The sequence below is a fragment of the Astyanax mexicanus genome, chromosome 8 (assembly GCF_023375975.1).
Source record: "Astyanax mexicanus isolate ESR-SI-001 chromosome 8, AstMex3_surface, whole genome shotgun sequence".
Classification (NCBI taxonomy): Eukaryota; Metazoa; Chordata; class Actinopteri; order Characiformes; family Acestrorhamphidae; genus Astyanax; species Astyanax mexicanus.
The window spans coordinates 56484051-56503684 of NC_064415.1; the positions used below are offsets into that span (position 1 = coordinate 56484051).

The 19634-nt window shown below is 36.2% G+C and overlaps 2 protein-coding genes across 3 annotated transcripts; both read left to right on the forward strand.

Annotated features, from left to right (window-relative positions):
- The first annotated feature begins 4921 nt into the window (after window positions 1-4921).
- shisal2a (shisa like 2A) lies at window positions 4922-10165 on the forward strand. Its single transcript, XM_007250646.3, has 3 exons — window positions 4922-5266; window positions 6201-6337; window positions 8856-10165. Exons 1-3 carry the CDS (start codon window positions 5085-5087, stop codon window positions 9023-9025), a joined length of 489 nt encoding a protein of 162 aa, XP_007250708.3. The 5' UTR covers window positions 4922-5084; the 3' UTR covers window positions 9026-10165.
- Window positions 10166-14771: 4606 nt separating this feature from the next.
- LOC103047584 (type III endosome membrane protein TEMP) lies at window positions 14772-19424 on the forward strand. 2 transcript variants are annotated; one of them, XM_007250645.4, is made up of 3 exons: window positions 14772-15154; window positions 16779-16862; window positions 18024-19424. In XM_007250645.4, exons 2-3 carry the CDS (start codon window positions 16781-16783, stop codon window positions 18416-18418), a joined length of 477 nt encoding a protein of 158 aa, XP_007250707.2. In that variant the 5' UTR covers window positions 14772-15154; window positions 16779-16780; the 3' UTR covers window positions 18419-19424. The 2 variants fall into 2 exon arrangements, with proteins under 2 accessions (XP_007250707.2, XP_007250706.2); XM_007250644.4 differs by having other exon boundaries at window positions 14780-15154; window positions 16776-16862.
- Window positions 19425-19634: the final 210 nt, after the last annotated feature.

The following is a 19634-nucleotide window of genomic DNA, read 5'->3' on the forward strand; positions in this document are numbered from 1 at the left end:
CTCTCTTTCACGAGCAGGCCAGGCAGAGGATCTGTTAGCAGTCTGTTCTGTTGGTTGTTTGGATGCGTGTTTCATTTGTTTTCAGGATAAATCCCCGAACGACATCCCTCCCTCCCTCCTGCGTTCCGGCCAACTCAATTTGTTTGACGTCCCGAGCCTTCAATCATCATTCCACAGCAAGAGAGTCTTCTCCCAAAGAGCCTTGCCGTGAAGCTGCTCATCCTTTTCTTCTAAACGGCTTCAACTTCATCGATCAAGAGTCTGCTGCCATCTCTGTGGGCTGATGTTCCTTCAGCAGTGGAGAAATTAATTTCTCTGTTCTGAGAGCGTCATCAGCCAGGCCTGCAGTAAATAACCGCAGCCGTGCCACTGGAACTTCAACTTTTAATTCAATTTACACCAAGCTCATCTTCTTTTAATCAAACGGAGCCACGGCCGAGCTGAGGGGCCGAGCGTAAAGCCGAATGCCTTCATGTCCTTCATGTGTCAGATTAGCCTAATAGCATCGGGATCATCTGATGCCTTCAGGAAATCGAGAGTGCGCTTGTTCGCTAATATTAGGTTTCAATTAAGCGGAGTGATTTCGGTGTTGTGTGATTTAGTGCAGTGGTATATGCTTCAGTTATTCTGAATAAAATGTAATTTTGGGGGTGAAATGAAATAGCATTTGATTATAGCTGTGCTGCAGTCTGAGAAAATAGAGTTCTTTGAATGGTTACTGTACTGGAACCCTTTTTGCTGCTTGGCATCTCGCCATGAAGAAGTTTGAGGAACCCTGGTTAAAATTTTTGTTACTGTGAATATAAAAGTGAGGAAAAGATGAACTGATGAGAAAAAGACAAAGACTTAGATAAAAAGATAAAAAGATAAAGCATAATAGTGTTTAATATATTAAATAATGATGCTGACCTACTTTAAAATAACAAAAAAAGACAAAAAAGGGTCCAAAGCAAAGATAAAAACATTCTTCTTTCTTTCTTTCATTTTCACCATTCTTGAAGATTGTTCGTAAAGGTGTGATGTTTAATGTTTGCTTTCAGAATTTTCTGGCATTTAATTAACCTCTTGAAACCCTGCTTCATCATATAGATGTGGTGTCAGTTCAAATACTAGTTTAAGCTTGTATGTTTGATGGGAGGTAAAACCAATGTGGGGCAATGAAATAAAGAATGCATTATAAATAAACATCTCAGCCTAGGATTTCTGAATTAGAACTTAATTAGCTGTATATAAAAGAGCGTTTTTACACATTTACTTGGAGAGAGAAAACCTTATCATCAATATTCTATTCTGTAAAATATTCAATATAAAAAAGTATGTGTAGGTTCACATGTGGGTTTGAATAGTAAATGAGTAAAAAAGTTAAATTGCTATAACTTTTTTCTGTGTTGATAGTGTTAAAAAGTGTTAAAAGCTGCAATTACACATTTCACACCAAACACACTCTGAATGATTGTTGACATCTGAACCCCTAAACATGCAGAAACTTTGAATATCAATGTTGTTTTTAAATGTATGGACAAATTAAGCACAATTGTTGCTTTTCATATGAAATTCATGGCAGGCTGCCATCTGCTAAAAGTTGTAAGAACATAAAAAAAAAAGTCTGCGAGCCATATGGTGTGGGAAATAAAGCAGAAGTGCAAAACCAATTTGTTTGACTTAAGCTGGAGAAAACGAGATCCCTCAAGGTTCAGTGCTTGGTCATCTTTCATTCATGCAGGTTTTAAGCAGCATTCATTATTGCTTTATACAAAAAAAAATGTTTCCTTTTTGTAAACAACATATGTTTAGCTAATTAACACTCTCAGCAACAGTGTGTAATTGGCACTAACTGCAAACCAGTAAGTAGCTCCTGAAGCAACGTCCACAATCTACTAGATTTAGTGCAGATCACAAAGCTGCAATAAATATAAACGTTGCCCAGAATACAATATGCAAGTAATGGTCTGATTGTTGATTGTAATGCCTGTTCTTTTCTTACGGCTGCCTCAGATAATCACTGTTGAGTGCATATTTTATCCAGAACACCAGTAGGAAACCATCAATCATGACCACAATAAGCACTCTGTTGTAACGACAAGTGGCAGATCCACTCAGGCACTATATTTAAATTCCTTTTTTCTGTGATTTATTCACAAATAAAGAAAGATTAATACACTACAAAGTAAAATGTCTCTCAAGCAGGGAACAGGCTGGAATTGTTTGTGCAGTAGAGTCAAAAGTTGACCATTCTTCACCCTGATATTCATCTTATCTTATTATTTACAGGGAATCAGCTGTGAGTCAAAGTTTGAAACACTGTTAAAACCACCTACACCATGCTTGGAAGCTGTACCTCAGCTGCCGGAGCCCTGAGAGAGCACAACTGGCCTTACACTCTCTCTCTGGGTGGGTACAGTAGATGACGCTCTTTCTCCTCATCACTTCAAAGGGTGATGTGGATCAGCACAAGGCTGCATCTGTGAGCTGTTGTATCAGAACCGAGTCGCTGCTGCGCTTTCCTCCGAGCGTTAGCGCTGTGATGCTGCTCGGCAATGCTACAGCATCAGCAGCAGTTCAAAAAGAGGCGGAGTCTGATTTCACATGTATCGGAGGAGGCGTGTGCGAGTCTTTTCCCACTCCTGGTGTTGGAGCATCACTAGGGAAATCTCATTTGTTTCAATTAAAATAGAGCTGCATTGACCTGAATGCATCTTGACTTTGTAGTGCAGTCAAATATCCTTGATTAAGCGCATATATTGCCAGAGGTGTAGACTCCAGCACATCTGTTCACATCTGCAATCCTAATTGGAATATTACTTGCATTAGGAGTTAACACATGATTTTGTATACACTGTCAGGTTCACGTCTTTAGCAGTGAAATAAGCAAAATTACCCGCTGTCAGTTGCCAGGTCTTGCTAAAATGTGGAAAACATTCAACAAAACTAAAAAAAAAAAGAAGATGACCACCCTAGTGAAAAACGTAGATTGAGTATTAAAATATATTTTAATATACTGTACTACAACTTTTTGCGTTTATTTTTTTATTAATTGTAGTAATATTTATATTTACTTTTAAAAAAGTTACATGATACATTGTACTTTAGGTGAACTACTGTAACAGCTGTTTTTAACACACTTTGCTAAAACTGTACAAAAATATATTTGTAAATGAGTATTTTAGAAGTATATTGAATTATATTAAACTAAAAGTGTACTTCATAGTAGTTTATAGTGTTTTTACAATACACTATATTGTACTTATTAAAAAGTATGATCAAAGTTTACTTTGACTTTTAATTTGATGAAAGCTTAATAATAATGTACTTTTAATATATTTTAAGTAAGTTTTAAAAAATATACAAATATTTTAAGTAAATTAATTTTTTTTTTTTTTTTTCACCAGGGCAGCTCGACATCAGATGGGTAGTTTTGAAAGAACATGTGAGCAGGAATAAAAGACAGTGACATCCAAATATTCCTTGAATAGGAAAGCTCCAGAAGCACAAGGCCGCATTCTGATTTATCGTTAAAGAAAGAAAACATAATTAGCCTCACATTTCAGCAGACGCTGCTCTCTAGACACTAATGGCTGAGGCGGAGAGAGAACCTGTCAGATATCCAGGGTCTCTGTTTACCAGGCTTTTGTATTTTTGCCCTATATTCAGTAACTGGTGTTCTCACAGGTGTGCAGCTTTGTGCACGTCTGTGTTTAAACCTGCCAAAGAGAAAGATGCGCCCTCGTCGCTCGCATCTCATTTGTGTGAGTCGGTGGCGATGATTGAATTTGCTCCACAATATAAACATTCCATCAGGAGACAATAATGGAGTTGCGGCTGACGTTGTCGGAGCTGTTTACTGGCTGTCTTTCATCTGAAAGCTGGTATTATTAGATGTGACTTGGAAAGAGATTGGTTATGGTGAATGATCACGTCGATTGAATTAAATCCCTGAACTATTGTATATTAATGAGCGGTAGTGGTTCTACTGATTATCAATAGATAATAGTGCAGTGATTTTATACATTAGCTTTGTGAAATCGCCGCACAATGATTTCCACATTTAAAAGGTTTGGATGTGATTTCTGTGTCTACTTTGAATGTGCTGACGTATTTTCAGAGGATCTTGGCAAGTGAAATTACATCAGGTCTAGTCAAAGCTTAATCTCATTTTCTTTTTCAGACTGTTCATGTTTTAAAGCAACAGTCTGCAAAGTTTTTGGTAGGGATTTGTAGAACCCAACGTGCCATATTATATAGTAATGATAAGTAATGCTCTCTATAGTTACTCTGCGTTTATTTAATTTACACATATGTGTCATATATGAGCAGAAAAACAGTTAATTTGCAGTTCTGACATCACCATGTTTGCAGTAGCTCTTGCATCAGTACCATCAGCAGCACCATTAATGCTCAGGTAACCATCAAAAGCTGTCATGGCCAGAAAAAAACTTTTGAAAAACCTACTTTTTTTATTTTAGGAGTGGCATAAGGTCACCCAAAAGCAGTGTGTAAGACTGGTGGAGGAGAGATGCAAACATTAGGGCTGTTGTTTGCAAATTAATTGTTGTGTTGTTTTCTTTGCAGTATTTGAGGTCTGATAGCGACACTGCATCTTTTCTAATTTTCTGCAAATAAATATTATAAGAAGGTTGAGGACATTATGTTGATTCAATGTTGAAATTTTAACGTTTGCAAAAACATTTAACATTGTAACAACAACAGACATTACTTCAGTCATATTTTAACCACATTTTAATGTTGAAGGTCGGTTGTGTGCCAGCTGGGATAAAACAAATTTCTGTTGACTGTATGAAGGCAACAAGGTACCAAGTTCCTAAATGATGTTGTTGTCAAGGGGCGTGTCTCTGTTGCTAGGGGCGGGGCGACGAGCGCAGATAAAACTGAGCGCCAACCGGCGCACTGGAGTTCTCTGGTTCTCAGTAAGAAGTTCGTTGGTGAAAGTAATCATTAGAATAACGCGATTAAACCCTGAATAAAGATCAGAACCGGATTAATAAAGTGAGTGTGAACTCCGGCGGCGGATCAGGGGCGGCTGTGAGGGAGATGAACCGCCGGGAGAGGCGGGTCTGTCCGGTAGGATGAGCGCGGTGTGCTCGGGTTATTACACCCCGGAGAAAGCGTTCGTCCGCGGCTTCACCTGCCCGAAACCCGGCGGGGACCAGCGGGCCGCCTTCTGCTGCGGATTTAACGATATTAAATACTGCTGCGACGATCCCAACAGCTTCTTCCCCTACGAGTATGGATACATGTGGTGGCTAAGGTGCGCGCACCAGCTCCAGCTTCACAATATCTACCTCCTTCATTTTTACATTTTTACATCTCTCTTTTCAAGCCTCAATCTCCATCTCTCTTTTACCTTTTTTATTTCCTTTAGTGTCTTTCCATCACTCAACCCCCTTCTTTTTCTTTTTTCTTTCATTATGTGCTTTTGCTTCTTGGTTTTTATTTATATTTTCCCTTTGTTCTTTCTGCTTTACTTTTTTTTGCCTTAGTGTTTATTCCATCACTCAATCTCACTCTTTCTCCATCCTTCTGTACTTATGTTTTTCACTCCATCCTTCTCTGTTTCTTTCTTTCTTTTATTATTTGCTATTGCTTCTTGTTTTTTTCTTTATGTTTTTCCTTTTTTTATACTTTGTCTTCTCCCTTTATTTTTATTTCTCTTCATCATTTTTTTCTTGTTACTATTTGTTAATAATTTGCTTTCTTTCTCTTTATCCATTTTTGGTTCTTTTCTTTACTGCCATCGTTTCCACCTCTCTTTTTGTCTGTATCTTACTCTATTATGTCTTCTCCATCGTCCTTCACTCTTTCTTCTTCCATCATGCTGTCTGCCATCCTACCTTTCTTTTTATCTTCTCTTCCTCTCTCACTCTTTTTCTCTTTCATTTAGTGTCTTGTCTCTTTCATTTACTTTGTTTTTTCTCTCTATTCCTATCTACAGCCTTTTTACTGTTTTTCTCTGTCTTTCTTACATCTTCATTCTTCTGTATCTCACTCTTTCTCTTTCTTTCCTTTTTCATTGTTCTCTACTAATTCTTCTTTTTCCTTTTTTATATATTTTTTCTCTATCCCTATTTATTCTACTCTTGCAATCCTTATATCTCTTTTTTGATGTTTCCTTTACTGTCTATTATCACTCTCTCCATCTCTCTCTCTCTCTCTCTCTCTCTCTGGCTCTCTCTCTTTCTCAGTGTTGGGGCTCTGGTGGGTCTCTCGATTGCTGCGGTGGTCCTGCTGGCGTTCCTCGTGACGGTGTGTGTTCTCTGCTACCTCTTCATCGCCACCAAACCCAGCCGGCTGGACAGTGGCCTTCCCCTCAGTGCTCCCGGTAATTTGATTATTTAGGAGTATTTTATCCTTTTTAGTAACACAGATGCTTGAAGTATCGTAGATTATTGTATTGTAATATACTGAGTATTGCAGAATCACATTATCATGATATCATCGATATCGTGGGCAATATTGTAAGATTCTCTAGTTCTCACTTTAATAATAATCCCACACTGTGGACATGGACAATAGAGAGAGTTTGTCTTAAAAATACTCATGATTTTGGAATAAAAACAGTAATTGAGCATCTGTCCCGATAATACATTTATCCATATAGTCTATGTACATTCATTTTTCCATTCATCTGGAATCGTGTAGGTCCAGTTTTCCACAGTTCTTTACTTTTTTTAAAGGGGCACTAAACCTCCGGATTTTTGCTGACTCCACCCTCAGCTCAAATTTGAAAAATGGGAGGGGTGGTTAGGAAGGGGCACTGGGTGATGTATGGGTTTAGGGGTGGGGCAAGAGGGAGAGCTGATTGGCTGAGCTGCAGCAGCAGCAGCAGGGTGCCTCTGATAGCGATAAGACCCAGATGGTTGGACGTCAGCAAGGGGGCCAAATTATTGATTATTATTGATTGACTGATCCGCATAATATGATGTATCTGCAAAAGTACCAAAGTACATATACACATCATCCTCGCCTATAGCTCAGTTGAACCTGAGAGGGCGCTGCAGAGACAGAAATTACAACAATAAAAGTGTTTTTTAAAGGTTAGGAAATGTCTATACAAAAATAAAGCATGGCTGGTATTTTTACTGTATTACTTTAAATGAACACATTTCAGCTATTAATGGAAAAAAGAAATGGTTTATGGTTTAGTGTCTCTTTAAATGAAAGGCAGAATGTCCCACATGCACTGTTTCATTTCTCTCATTTACAGCCAGTCAATCATAGTGTAAGATTTTGAGTTTAATAATAAAATAAAAAAGTTGAAATTGAATGCAGCCCCAAAGTCTGAATACCTTTTTGAAAACTGAATTATTTGTGTTAGGCTGATTCGCCTTTTTGACAAGACACCAGGGGACATAACAGAGTCTGAATAAGGACTATAATGAATGTAGTTTTATTTGTGGGTTTTATTGTGAGAATCGTTGCCCTTGCTTTTCAGTTACAAACAGTTATCAGCCCCTCTGTGTCCTGCCAATCAATTGAGAGGATCCGAGATTGGGCCACCACTTCTCAGCTATTATTAGATAGAATGATGGTCCATTTTTAGGCATACTTTTGCACAGCAGTGGCAAAAATTGAAGTGATTCCAAATCTTTTGTCAACATGTTTTGGTACACAGGCTTTTATCAGGGTTGAAAGGAAATGTGTCTTATGGCTCCGCCCCCTGGGACCATGTGCATGTTTGTTGACAAGACATCTGACAAGACAATAACGTCAGTGTCTCAAATCATGATTACAATCACTTGTTGAAATCGTCTGTTTAAAATCACATCATAATTTATTTTTAACAAATGTCTAGCCTTATATTTCACCAATTTTCTCAGCTCTGAATGCAGGAATTGATGTATATTAACATAATAATTAAATGATGTTAAGCAGACAAAACATGAAATCTTCATGTTCATAGTTCATATTGTCTACAATTAAAAAAGTCAAATGTAAGATGTAAAAATCTGTTGTATTTTGTTGTATTGTTATAATTTTTTTTTGTTAAAACATTGTTAAAGTGCTTAGTTTCCTTTACATAATGTTCTACAGGCTGATGCATCAAGCTATATTGAAATAATTGGCCAATATTCACACATTCTGACAGCTGGAAAAGTATTTTTTTGCTGAAGTAGATTTAAACCTGTAAGACTGGCTGTACAGAGTACAGTGATGCTAATGGAGAACAATGAAAAGCTGTGGGATTCACTGGCTGCGAGCTGAAGGCCGAGACAGTTTGAGAAGTTTCTAGTAAAAGAAGTTTATATGTGAATCTGTGTTACTGAAGAGGATAAAATAACAGTGCATTTAAAAAAATAGAATGTCATTGAAAAGTTACTTTATTTCAGTAATTCAGTCATTCAGAAGCCAAAAATCTGTGTTTTAGAAATGATGAATATTATATAAGACCAATTGGTGCTTTTGGCAGTGTGCCAAGTCCTGCTGGAAAATAAAAACCTCAATAAAATCTCCTTAAAAGTTGTTGTCAGAAGAGGGAAGCTGTAAGATATGAAGTGCTGTAAGATGTTGTGGGAAAATAAAACTGTACTGACTTCAGACTTGATAATAAAACACAGTGGATCAACACCAGCAGATGACAGACATGTCTCTCCATTAAACCATCACTGAATGGTGGAAACTTCACACTAGACCTCGAGCAGTTTGGACTGTGTGTCTCTCCACTCTTCCTCCAGACTCTGCTCCCTTGATTAGCAAGTGAAATGATAATAAAATTTACTGACGATATTACAGAAATTATATGATATATCATGATACTGATATATTGTCCCACCCCTATTCATGACTGTACACTTAACAATGTACTGATACAGTCTGAATTGATATGTCTTTCTATGCAGGACCAGAACCAAGTCCTGAGCCCAGCCATGCCAGTGGACCTCAGGGTTTCCGCCGAAACTTTCCCAACAGAAAACTGGACTGTGCCAATCAACCGGCCGAGCCTGAGCGCCTCTTCCAGCGCTGCTTCCTGGCCACCGTCGGCCGGGTGAACGCTGAAGGTCCTACATAGGAGATCTTTCTTTCTTGCTGTTCCTCAGGAAGCTTCTGGAGATTTTAAAGGATGTCTAGCAGGATGACCAACCGTGAAACATCAGAAAGGACTGAGATACAGAGTGAGATGATTAAGGGTTTCCAAAGTGATTCCAAAGATGTGTGGATAATTGGTCACCAAAATACCAGAAGGTCAGTGGAAGCAGACGGTGGTTGATGAACTATCGGCTTTAAAGCTTTTGAGAAAAGACACTCATCAGGTTCCCTGTTATTTTTAGCAGGATGTGTCCTGCCTTTGTGGCCTTCGAGCCAAAAATGAGTCATGCTCTGCAGAGCCTGCTCAGGTAGAATCCTACACCTTCTTTAAGAAGAAGTTAATTCTAAACTGAAACTGTGGTACTAGGAACCAACATCAGCTGACATGGAGTTTTTGAATATTTTTTTGTCTTTGGGATGAACGATAAACAGACTGAACAAGGATTTGGTCTAAAATTTGATGTGGTTTAGTGTGGGATTTATCCAAACTCATAATTGAACCTACCACCACCATGTGTCTACTGAGGTTTAAATATAATTATAATAATAATTATAAAGAGAAGTGGCAAATCTGAACATGTATATCTTCATTGGTTTTGAGTATTTTGCTTAAAAAACAATTGTGAACCCACAAAAAACATTAAACCAATTATTCATAACCATTTACCCCCCATCACTATTGCACTATTGTCTTCTGTCTCACAAATGTCCTTCTGTCTACTGTGTCCTTGTTGTATTGTACATATAGTGTCTCCTCCATTCTTTTATATTATATATCTATTTTCTGTACTTTCTGTCATTTTTGGGAAGGAGAGTAACATTATTTCAATTCTCTGTATGTCCTGTACATATGCAGTATTGACAATAAAACTACTTGACTTGACTTGATACAGCTCTGAAAAAATAAAAATAAAAATAAGAGACCACCTAAAAATGATGAGTTTTTGATTTTACCAAATTGAAAACCTCTGGAATATAATCAAGAGGAAGATGGATGATCACAAACCATCAAACCACCAAACTGAACTGCTTGAATTTCTGCACCAGGAGTAAAGCAGCATAAAGTTACCCAAAAGCAGTGTGTAAGACTGGTGGAGGAGGACATGATGCCAAGATACATGAATAAAAAACTGTGATTAAAAACCAACCAGGGTTATTCCACCAAATAAATATATTTAAAATTATTTCTTTTTTTAAGTTATGCTGTTTGTTCTGTCAGTATAATTGTCTTTGATTCACATTTAGATGAAGTGTGTAGAATAACATGTCAGTCACGTAAACCATAAATGCCTATTGTTCAAAAACGTGCAGATCACATCTGTGGAGCACTGAGACACGAATGAGTCTCAAATCACTGTTGGAGAGTTTTAAATATTCATCACAGCAGATTCAGAATATGAAAGAGTATTTTGGGGATGATGTGTAGCGAAGTGAATGCTAATAAGCTACAGAACGCTCCATATTACAGCATAAACACCCCTATTATGCGACAGAATGAAGTTTCTTTCTTTAGTTGTTGCTGTTATGAATAAAGTTATCGATAAAGTTATCCAAAAGCAGTGTGTAAGACTGGTGGAGGAGAACATAATGACAATATGCATTAAAACAGGGTTATTCCACCAAATATTGATTTCTGAACTCTTAAAACTTTATGAAAATGATTTTTTATTTTTCTTTGCATTATTTGATGTCTGAAAGCTCTGCATCCTTTTTGTTGTTATTTCAGACATTTCTCATTTTCTGCAAATAAATAAATGCTCTAAATGACAATATTTTTATTAGGAATTTGGGAGAAATGTTGTCTGTAGTTTATAGAATAAAACAACAATGTTCATTTTACTCAAACATAAACCTATAAATAGCAAAATCAGAGAAACTGATTCAGAAACTGAAGTGTTCTCTTCATTTTTTATTTTCAGAGCTGTAGATTTTGGGTCTCAAAGGAGATTTCTATGTATTTAGATTGCTGAACCACAATGCAATCAGACTGCACAGCAAGGGTTGGGTTTATGAACTTATGTCTTATTTTTTCTCTGCTTGTAAACAGTATTTAATTAAACATACTGTTATCAACTCTGCATATGTTTTATGTGTTTGTCAGTTCATCTCTGTAGCTGGTAAGAAAATGCAGATGTTTTTCTCCACTATTTCTGGTATTTCTGGCCACAAACAATAGATGTATTGTTATGTCTTGAGACGGGTGTTAATTCAGGGACAGTGGTGTCAGGACGTTCAGGTGCATCAGCTGCCACCCTCGCACTGCTTGATTGCTATATGCACCGAGCCTATATTCTTTATCTGCATGCGTCTCTGATTGAATTGCTTGCTTTGCTGAACTAAATTACCTGCCTTTCTTCTCACACACTTCAGGAAGAGAAGTTGCTTAAGAAGCATGCATAAGAAGCAGCGCTATGATGTCTCTATAGGTTATAATGCAGGTAGGAGGTAGGAGATAACATATTCATCTTCCTTTCTTATTCTTTTGCTCTGTTTGTTCCAAGAAGATCTGAAGACAAATAGAAGGTGTGCCCCAGGGATCTGTTTTAGGACCAATTTTATTCAGTATTTATGTAGACGTACTTGGTAGAAACATTCCTGATGCAAAATTCCATTTCTATGCAGACGATACAGTTATTTACTGTTGTGGTTCCACTCTTGCCAAAGCCATTGGCTATTTACAGACCGCTTTTAACCTTGTGGAACACCAGCTTACAGACCTAAAACTTGTTCTGAATGCTTCTAAAACCAAAGTGATGATTTTCTCAAATGGCAGGAAGATACCTGAGCCCTCTCCTAGTGTGTTTTCCCTACAAGGGACTGCAATTGAGTTGGTGCCTTGTTATAAGTATCTGGGTATCTTGATTGATCACAGACTTTCCTTTAGATCTCATATAGAAAATCTAGTCAAGAAATTAAAGCTGAAATTACACTTTTTTATCGTCATAGGACATGCTTCTCATTTGCTGCCAAGAAAAAGTTAGTTTCTGCTACTTTTCTTCCAGTATTGGATTATGGGGATTTTATTTATATGCATGCCCCTGCAACATGTCTGCAATCGTTGGACTCTGTGTATCATAGTGCCCTGAGGTTCATCACAGGTTGTAAAGCTCTCACCCACCATTGCACATTATATGGCAGGGTCGAATGGCCCTCACTGGCTGTACGTCGTCTCTCACATTGGCACATTTTTATTTATAAAGCCATCCTGGGGCAACTCCCTCAATATTTAAGTGGTTACATTTCGAGAGTCCAGAGTACTTATTCTTTACGCTCAAATGATTGCTATTTCCTCAATGTTCCCAAAGTTCGCACTGAATTCGGCAAACGCTCCTTTATGCATTCTGCACCTGCTGCCTGGAATTCATTGCAGAGTACTCTGAAACTGAAGGAACTTATTTCCCTTAGAACATTTAGAAATTTTGTAAGAAACCTGGAATCAGCCTCTTGTTTCTGTTCATGTTTTGTGTGAAGGTCCTGTTATTCAACCATATTGACCCATCCAGACTGTAAATTGTACATTACTGTTTGATTCCTTATTGTTTGATTCTTTGTTTTATGGCTTAACTGTGAACTGTCTGTTTTAAATGTTGAAACTGATGTTTAGGCTGCTGTCTTGGCCAGGCTTCCCTTGAAAAAGAGATCATTGTGTCTCAATGGGACCGACCTGGTTAAATAAAGGCTAAATAAAAAATAAAATAAAAGAAGAGGAGCTATTAGTTCTAAACAATAAAATCTACTCTTCAAATTCTGAAGTGAGTGAAGTGAGTAGACAATGTAGACACTCATTTATCTCAAAATATATTCAAATTACACTTACAAGTGATAATCAAAAGGGTCCAAGCACAGTGCACCATTATGGAGGCAGAAAAGCTCATATGCACTTTTCTAAAACGTGCTTTTAGCAGGGTTCGATGCCGTCGTGAAAAACCTGGAAAAGCCATTGAATTTAAAAATAGCAATTTCCAGGCCAGGATAAGTTTTGGAAAAATTAAAATACCCAGAAAGTTTTGAAAAAGTCATAAAAAATGGAATATCTGTTAATGAGTTAATTCAGTAATTTAGCCTCTACACAACGGAGCACTCAGGCTCTGACACACATTTTATTATTAAAAATAATAAAGTATAATTTTTTTACTATAATCAATTTATAGTTTTAGTTGATTTTTTTTTGTTTTATTATGCATGTCTGCACTGATGTTTTAGAAATCGTATGGTTTCGTATGGTCATGAAAATTTGAAAAAATCATGTAAATGTATTGGTTAAAAAGTGTATGAACCCTGTTATAGGCTGGCATATGTGTAATATATATATATATATGTGACGTATAGGGGGGTCAATATATATATATCAATATAACATATCGTCGCTGTCCAATGAAAACCATAAACATAACTTTCAATGGAAGTCAATGTAAAAAGAGTTTATTTCAGGTCATTTTGTCATTTTAGAGAATTTCTATTGGTCCATTCATAAAGAAACTTTGACACAGTGTACAGTTTGTGCTTAAATTATGTGGTAAACCAAAATAGAGATACTTGTTTTTTTTTTTTCGTTGGAAAGTGATGATATAATCTTCACTTTAAAAAAAAAAAAAATATATATATATATATATATGTTCAAGTTTTAACAATGTTTTCACTACAGTTATTAATTAATTAATTCATTTATTTATTATATATATAAAAAACCATATCATGCTGGGATAACCATCAGTGACATCCCAACTTCATACCGTTTTGCTTTAAAGTTGAAGTAAAGAAGTCACTTTCTGAATGTTCAGGAATTAATTAATTAATTAATATTTATCATATTGTGTCTTTAATAGCTGGAGTAAGGCTTAAGCTCTCTCTACCACTCTGTTGAGGTAAAAAAAAATATCGAGTAATTAAAATGATTTCTAAAAAATCTAAATCTTTATTTTTCAACAAAATAAAAGAGAAATAACACTGCCACCTCTGGGGCAGAGAGGAGAACTACACTCTGAGGAACCTGAAGCACAGCTCAAACACAGTTAAAACAAGTTGATTTTCAAAGTGTGTGTTCATTTGGTCAGAAAGAAAATGCACAACAGCGAGCGAGCGAGCGAGCGAGTGGTGCTGCAGCATGGAAGCTAGTAAGCTAAACCCTCTACGGTGGCCGAGAAAGCCCAACGCAGTGCAAATTGAAAAGCGCTGCAAAAGCACAAAACACATCCATCAAAATTACAACACAGGCGCAGCAAATAGAAAAACGCGCTGCAAAAAGAAAAACGCGCTGCAAATAGAACCACAACACAACGGAAGTGAGTCACAACACAACGGAATTTTCCCGGGGGATCTTAAAAGATGCTGTACCAGCTGTATACAAAGGACAATAAGTGGCAAACAAGCTTCTGAAAAGTAAGTTATGTTTATTACCTGTGATTACCACGGTTGTGTGCATATTATTAAAAGTTCTGCTTCACAAAACGCCTTGTTTGCCACTTATTGTCCTTTGTACACATAGTGAAGTCCGAGACGTTACTGAAAACGCAGCTTAGCTGGTACAGCATCTTTTAAGGTCCCCCGGGAAAATTCCGTTGTGTTGTGACTCACTTCCGTTGTGTTGTGGTTCTATTTGCAGCGCGTTTTTCTATTTGCAGCGCGTTTTTCTATTTGCAGCGCGTTTTTCTATTTGCTGCGCCTGTGTTGTAATTTTGATGTGTTTTGTGCTTTTGCAGCGCTTTTCAATTTGCACTGCGTTATAAAATGCAGATATTTTAGTACAGTATCCAAAATCACCTAAACTGTGATCATCAAAAGTTCATACATAAATCATATATATCTCTTTCACTAAGGATCTTATTATAACTGTACAAATCAAATATCAGCATTAAAATCTGTTCAAACGTGGATATCGCAGTTGTAGTAGAGTCACTTACAGACAAATTATACAGTTATAAAAGTTATTTATCAACTCAGCTCTGCTGGTACGTGCTACTCCTCCTTCAACCTTTGATCAAGATGTTTCTATAGAAGCTTCATGTCTGCTTTTCCACTCTGAGAGAAACTCTGCAGCTGATTTTTACTGTATGATCTGAAAGCTGAATTCAGCTGAAGTCGTCTGAAGTCTGATTCTGGGCTGTGTTTACTGGTATGTATTATTGTATTATGTTTTATCATTTTAAGAAAACAGTGTAATGTTGTTTAGGAAAGTTAACTATCATTTAGTCCAGTTCACATGATGGTCATATGACTGCGGTGACGAGCTCAGTTTCTGTTTTCAGATGATATATTTTACAGATTTGTTCTCTGTGTAGTTTGTTTGAGGTTTAATGTTTCTTATGAATTTATATAATATCTTTTAATTCTGCATTCATTGCTTGATCAAAATGCAATTTGTAATGAGTCTCAAAATATTTTGTATGATTTTATAGAAATTAACCAGAAGGTCCAAGTATATTTTCTCAGAAGTAAAGTTTGTATAGATTACATTTTAAAACTAAACACTTTGAACTTCAGTTTTCTTTTTCATTAAAAACAGCTGTACTGTACTCTCATAGTTATAAAATGTAAAGTGTAGCTAGAGCCATACAGACACTGTTGTGTATAAAATAATATGTGACATATAATAATAATTTTATGTCACTAAAGTGGCAAGTCATGGCTTTCATTATACAATTATAAAAGCCCATTTTTACAAAAATTGCTGTTTCTGGCAGCATTTTATCAAAATTCTGACAAAAAAGAGTGAAATCATGACTTTTCACAATTGACAGTAATTTGTCTCTTTGTCATCATTTTATTTGTATTAATAACATTTTATATGTTTTAACGTGTCTAAAATAATAAAACATCCTAAAATGTTATAAGGATGTCGGTATAAGTACAGTATGTTCTTGTTTGAGTTAGTATGGATAAATAATCAATAATATTTATGAAATAATGTGGAAATGTTGAAGTAATAATTTTTCTCATGTTAAAAAAAAGACTTTTAACATTATTCTAAAATTTTAAATTAATATGTGTTAAAAATGATCTTAAATAAAAAAGCAAAAAGCAATATTTCTATATGAATATTTCCTTGTTCCTACTGAAAGATTTTTTTGCACTGATACATATGTCTGCATGTTTTAAGCATAATTTCAACATCTGCCAAGACTTTTAGTAGATTAAATCACTTGAATCAAGTTTTTGTTTCAATCTTATATAAGTTCAAAAAGGAAAATATTTTATATAGAGATTGCATTTAGAAGGATTTTACTTTCTAAGATTTCATTTGTGTAGTGTAATTAATCTTTTCATAATTTTAAGACATTATTTCATTAAAAAAAGGTTTTCTAAGCTTTTACTGCTTTATTTCTATAGTTTTTGGTATTGTTAAAGTGTGATGGTATTGTTGGGGGACGGTCAGGTTTGAATGCAGGTGATTTAATCGACTCTACCTGGTGAAGATGAGCTTCAGGTTCTCAGAATTTTGTCTCCAGTCTGAACAGAGACTCATGGGCACTGTAGGTAATGGGCCTGTGCAGTTCTGGGCCTGTGTATCTGGGCCCAGTGTATTTGTATTTGTATTCTGGGCCCAGTTTAACCTGCTGGAGCATGCAGAAGAAACTGATTAAATCTCGAACTGTGACCTCTAGAAACAGACATTAAAGCATGAAAATGTCAGAAATAATGTGTTTCTAATCTTTCCACCAATCCCTTTTTACTAACAACACAAAAGGCTAATGATTTGGAATTTCAGAAAGTGTTTTTTTGCTCCTGTCTGACAGAAGAAATGCAGGGTGAGAGCATGCTGGGAAGATTACAGAGGAAACTGCTGGTGGAGGATGGAGAAAATTCTAAAGACGATTTTAATGGTAAAAAAGGAACTCTTATTACTGTCTGTTCTGCCTTTTCTGTGCTTTTATGGAATGAAGAGCAGGTTCTTTTATAATAATGCTGAATGATTAAAGCATTTTCTGCTCTATTGCATGTGCTTTTAAAGTATTGCTGAAACCTGCAAGAATAGACTTGGTCAAATTACATGTAGTCATGGATTTTTAAGACATGAATCATTTTAACTTATGGGTAAAAATAAAAAAAGACAGGAAGAAAAACATGGCAACACAGAATCATGGGTAGCCAGAGGCTGTTTAAAATGTCTTAGTAAGAGTAGAGATTTTCATTAAATACTCAGTATTTCCATTAAACTCAAGAAGAAACTGATTTTTATATTCAGATATGTTTTGTACAATACTAAACTTGAGTGTTATGTGAAGCCTTTAGCAAAATTAAAATATAATTTATAGATTTTTAGCCCTTTCCTTTGGATAGCTTTGCTAGTTTGTTCACTACGATAGTTGCACAATTGCTTAGACTCGAAAAGAGGGGGTGGAGCTATGTTAGCCTTGACTCTTCCACACTCAACTCAACTGTGATCTCCAGTCTCTAGACTTCACTACCCAGAACACAACACACACTGAAATCACACTTGTTCATGATCACATGACACTGCACTGGAAGCTCATCACCAGAATATTGAACACACCTGCTCTTACTTATACAAATAGACCATAACGTACTCATACAAAGCGTTATTCCATTGGCTGTTAATCCATTGGCTGTTATTCCATTAGCTCCCTTGTTTTTTGACCTTGGTTTGTATTTACCCACCCTGATTCTTGCCTGATCTCTGATACTGCTTTGCTGTGAATGACCTCTGGACTTTGTTTGTTCCTGGTATGTTTAATCCCTATTGCTGCTGTTTCTCAGTGTTGACCTTGCTCGTTCTGATTACCCCTTTATCTTATACTTTAATTAATTTGAATTATTTTAAAGTATACTTTGATTCGCATCTGTGTATGTCTGAGTACTGCCTGATTAAAACAGGGAAGATACAGTATTTATGAGATAGATTTACTTTATATATTTACACCAGGGATCAGAGAAGCCAAATGAACCCAGTTAGAAAGAAAACTCAGATTTAGTTTCCCTGTTCTTTAACATAAATTTTTCTGTGCTATTATATTCTAATCCAGCCTCCAACCCCAGGATGATGGAGGAGAACGTGGCAGGCTCGAGTCCCTGGCCGATACTCGTCGGTCTGCTGCTCTCAGTGCTGTCTGTGGCCTTCGTCATCATGCTGGTAGTTAGATACCGCATCATCCAGCGCTTCTTTGGAGGCTACAGTGAAGCCCTCCTGCCTGAGGGGGACACAGCCAGTCAGTTCAGCCACGCCGGGACCCTCGCGGCCCACGGGATGAGGGAGAGGGAGGTGTACACCATCGATCACGAGGAAGACGACGACGGATTCATCGAGGACAATTACATCTCCTCTGGTGAGAAGCAGAAAGTCGCTACAGACACGGAGGAGGAGGAGGTTCTAGACACAGACAGCGACGATGATCTGGACATTCATTTCTCTATTGAATGAACTGACGGCAGCACTGCAGCACTTAATACATCATTCAGATAATCTGGTTTATTTGTGTTCACACTGCTTCAGGTGTAATTTTTTTTTTTTAATATTATTTTTCATACAAAGTCACCAGTATCAGTCACATTAATAGTCAACCCCTTGTTTATTGAAAGTATAACTACATATAGGCACTAATTTAAGATACATTATTATTTTTTCTCTAGTGGACACACATTCGTTACAAATTTATTATAATTTATTACAAAAAAAAGGGCACTCTAAATGGTACTTTGTGATTTTTCCCATGCAATACGCAGCCAATTGAGTACTTTGTCTTGTTTTTGCCACTCTAAAGGGCACTTTAGCAAGGTTTTTTCAACCCTAGGGAACAAGGGGGGCTGTTTTAGGATAAGGGCCCACTCTTTTCTATTTAATTGTCTTCTTAGCTTATTCATAACAACTGTTTCAAATAGGAAATAATGACCAAAGTATCGTTCTAAAGAAAGCACTTGTTACTGAAGTTTAACTGAACTGAACAATCACGATTAATTTCCCCTGTAAGATAAACTGGTATACTTTGTATCTTTGGAAAGATCTTTACTATTATTATAATTACTGAAACATGTAATTACTGAAAATACCTATTTAAAACAATAAAACTATGAACAAATGATCCTTTTAATGAAGAAATAGGTCTAGATTGGATATTTCTATTGTGACGACTACCAGAGCACATTTTTCATAATTTAACTTTTAGCCTTTAGTTCTATTTTATTCAATATTATTTTTATATTATATTTTTAATATTATATGTACTACAGTATTGTTGTAAGATTTGTACTATTACTATTTACCAAAACTAAATACTTCTTCTCAACCACATTTTACAATTTTTATTCATATCTTACAAAAAACAAATTAGAATAATTAAAAAGAATAATTGTTGTAAAGAAAGCGCTTGTTACTGTAGATTCTCTGTAGAGTTTTGATGTATTTCAATAAAGAAATCACATTAGAAAGAGACTGGGGATTTATGATTTGTTCTTCTGTCCACATTTTGAATAAATTTCCTTCCACTAATATTTAATGGAAAATACTTTTCGATTGATGAAGCTCTTGCTGCAGTTCGTCAGTCTGACCACTAGATTGTGCTGCAACACAAGAAAAACATCAACACACAAAAAAAACAAACAAAACAAAAACAATCATCTTACTGCTTTTTTTTTTACTA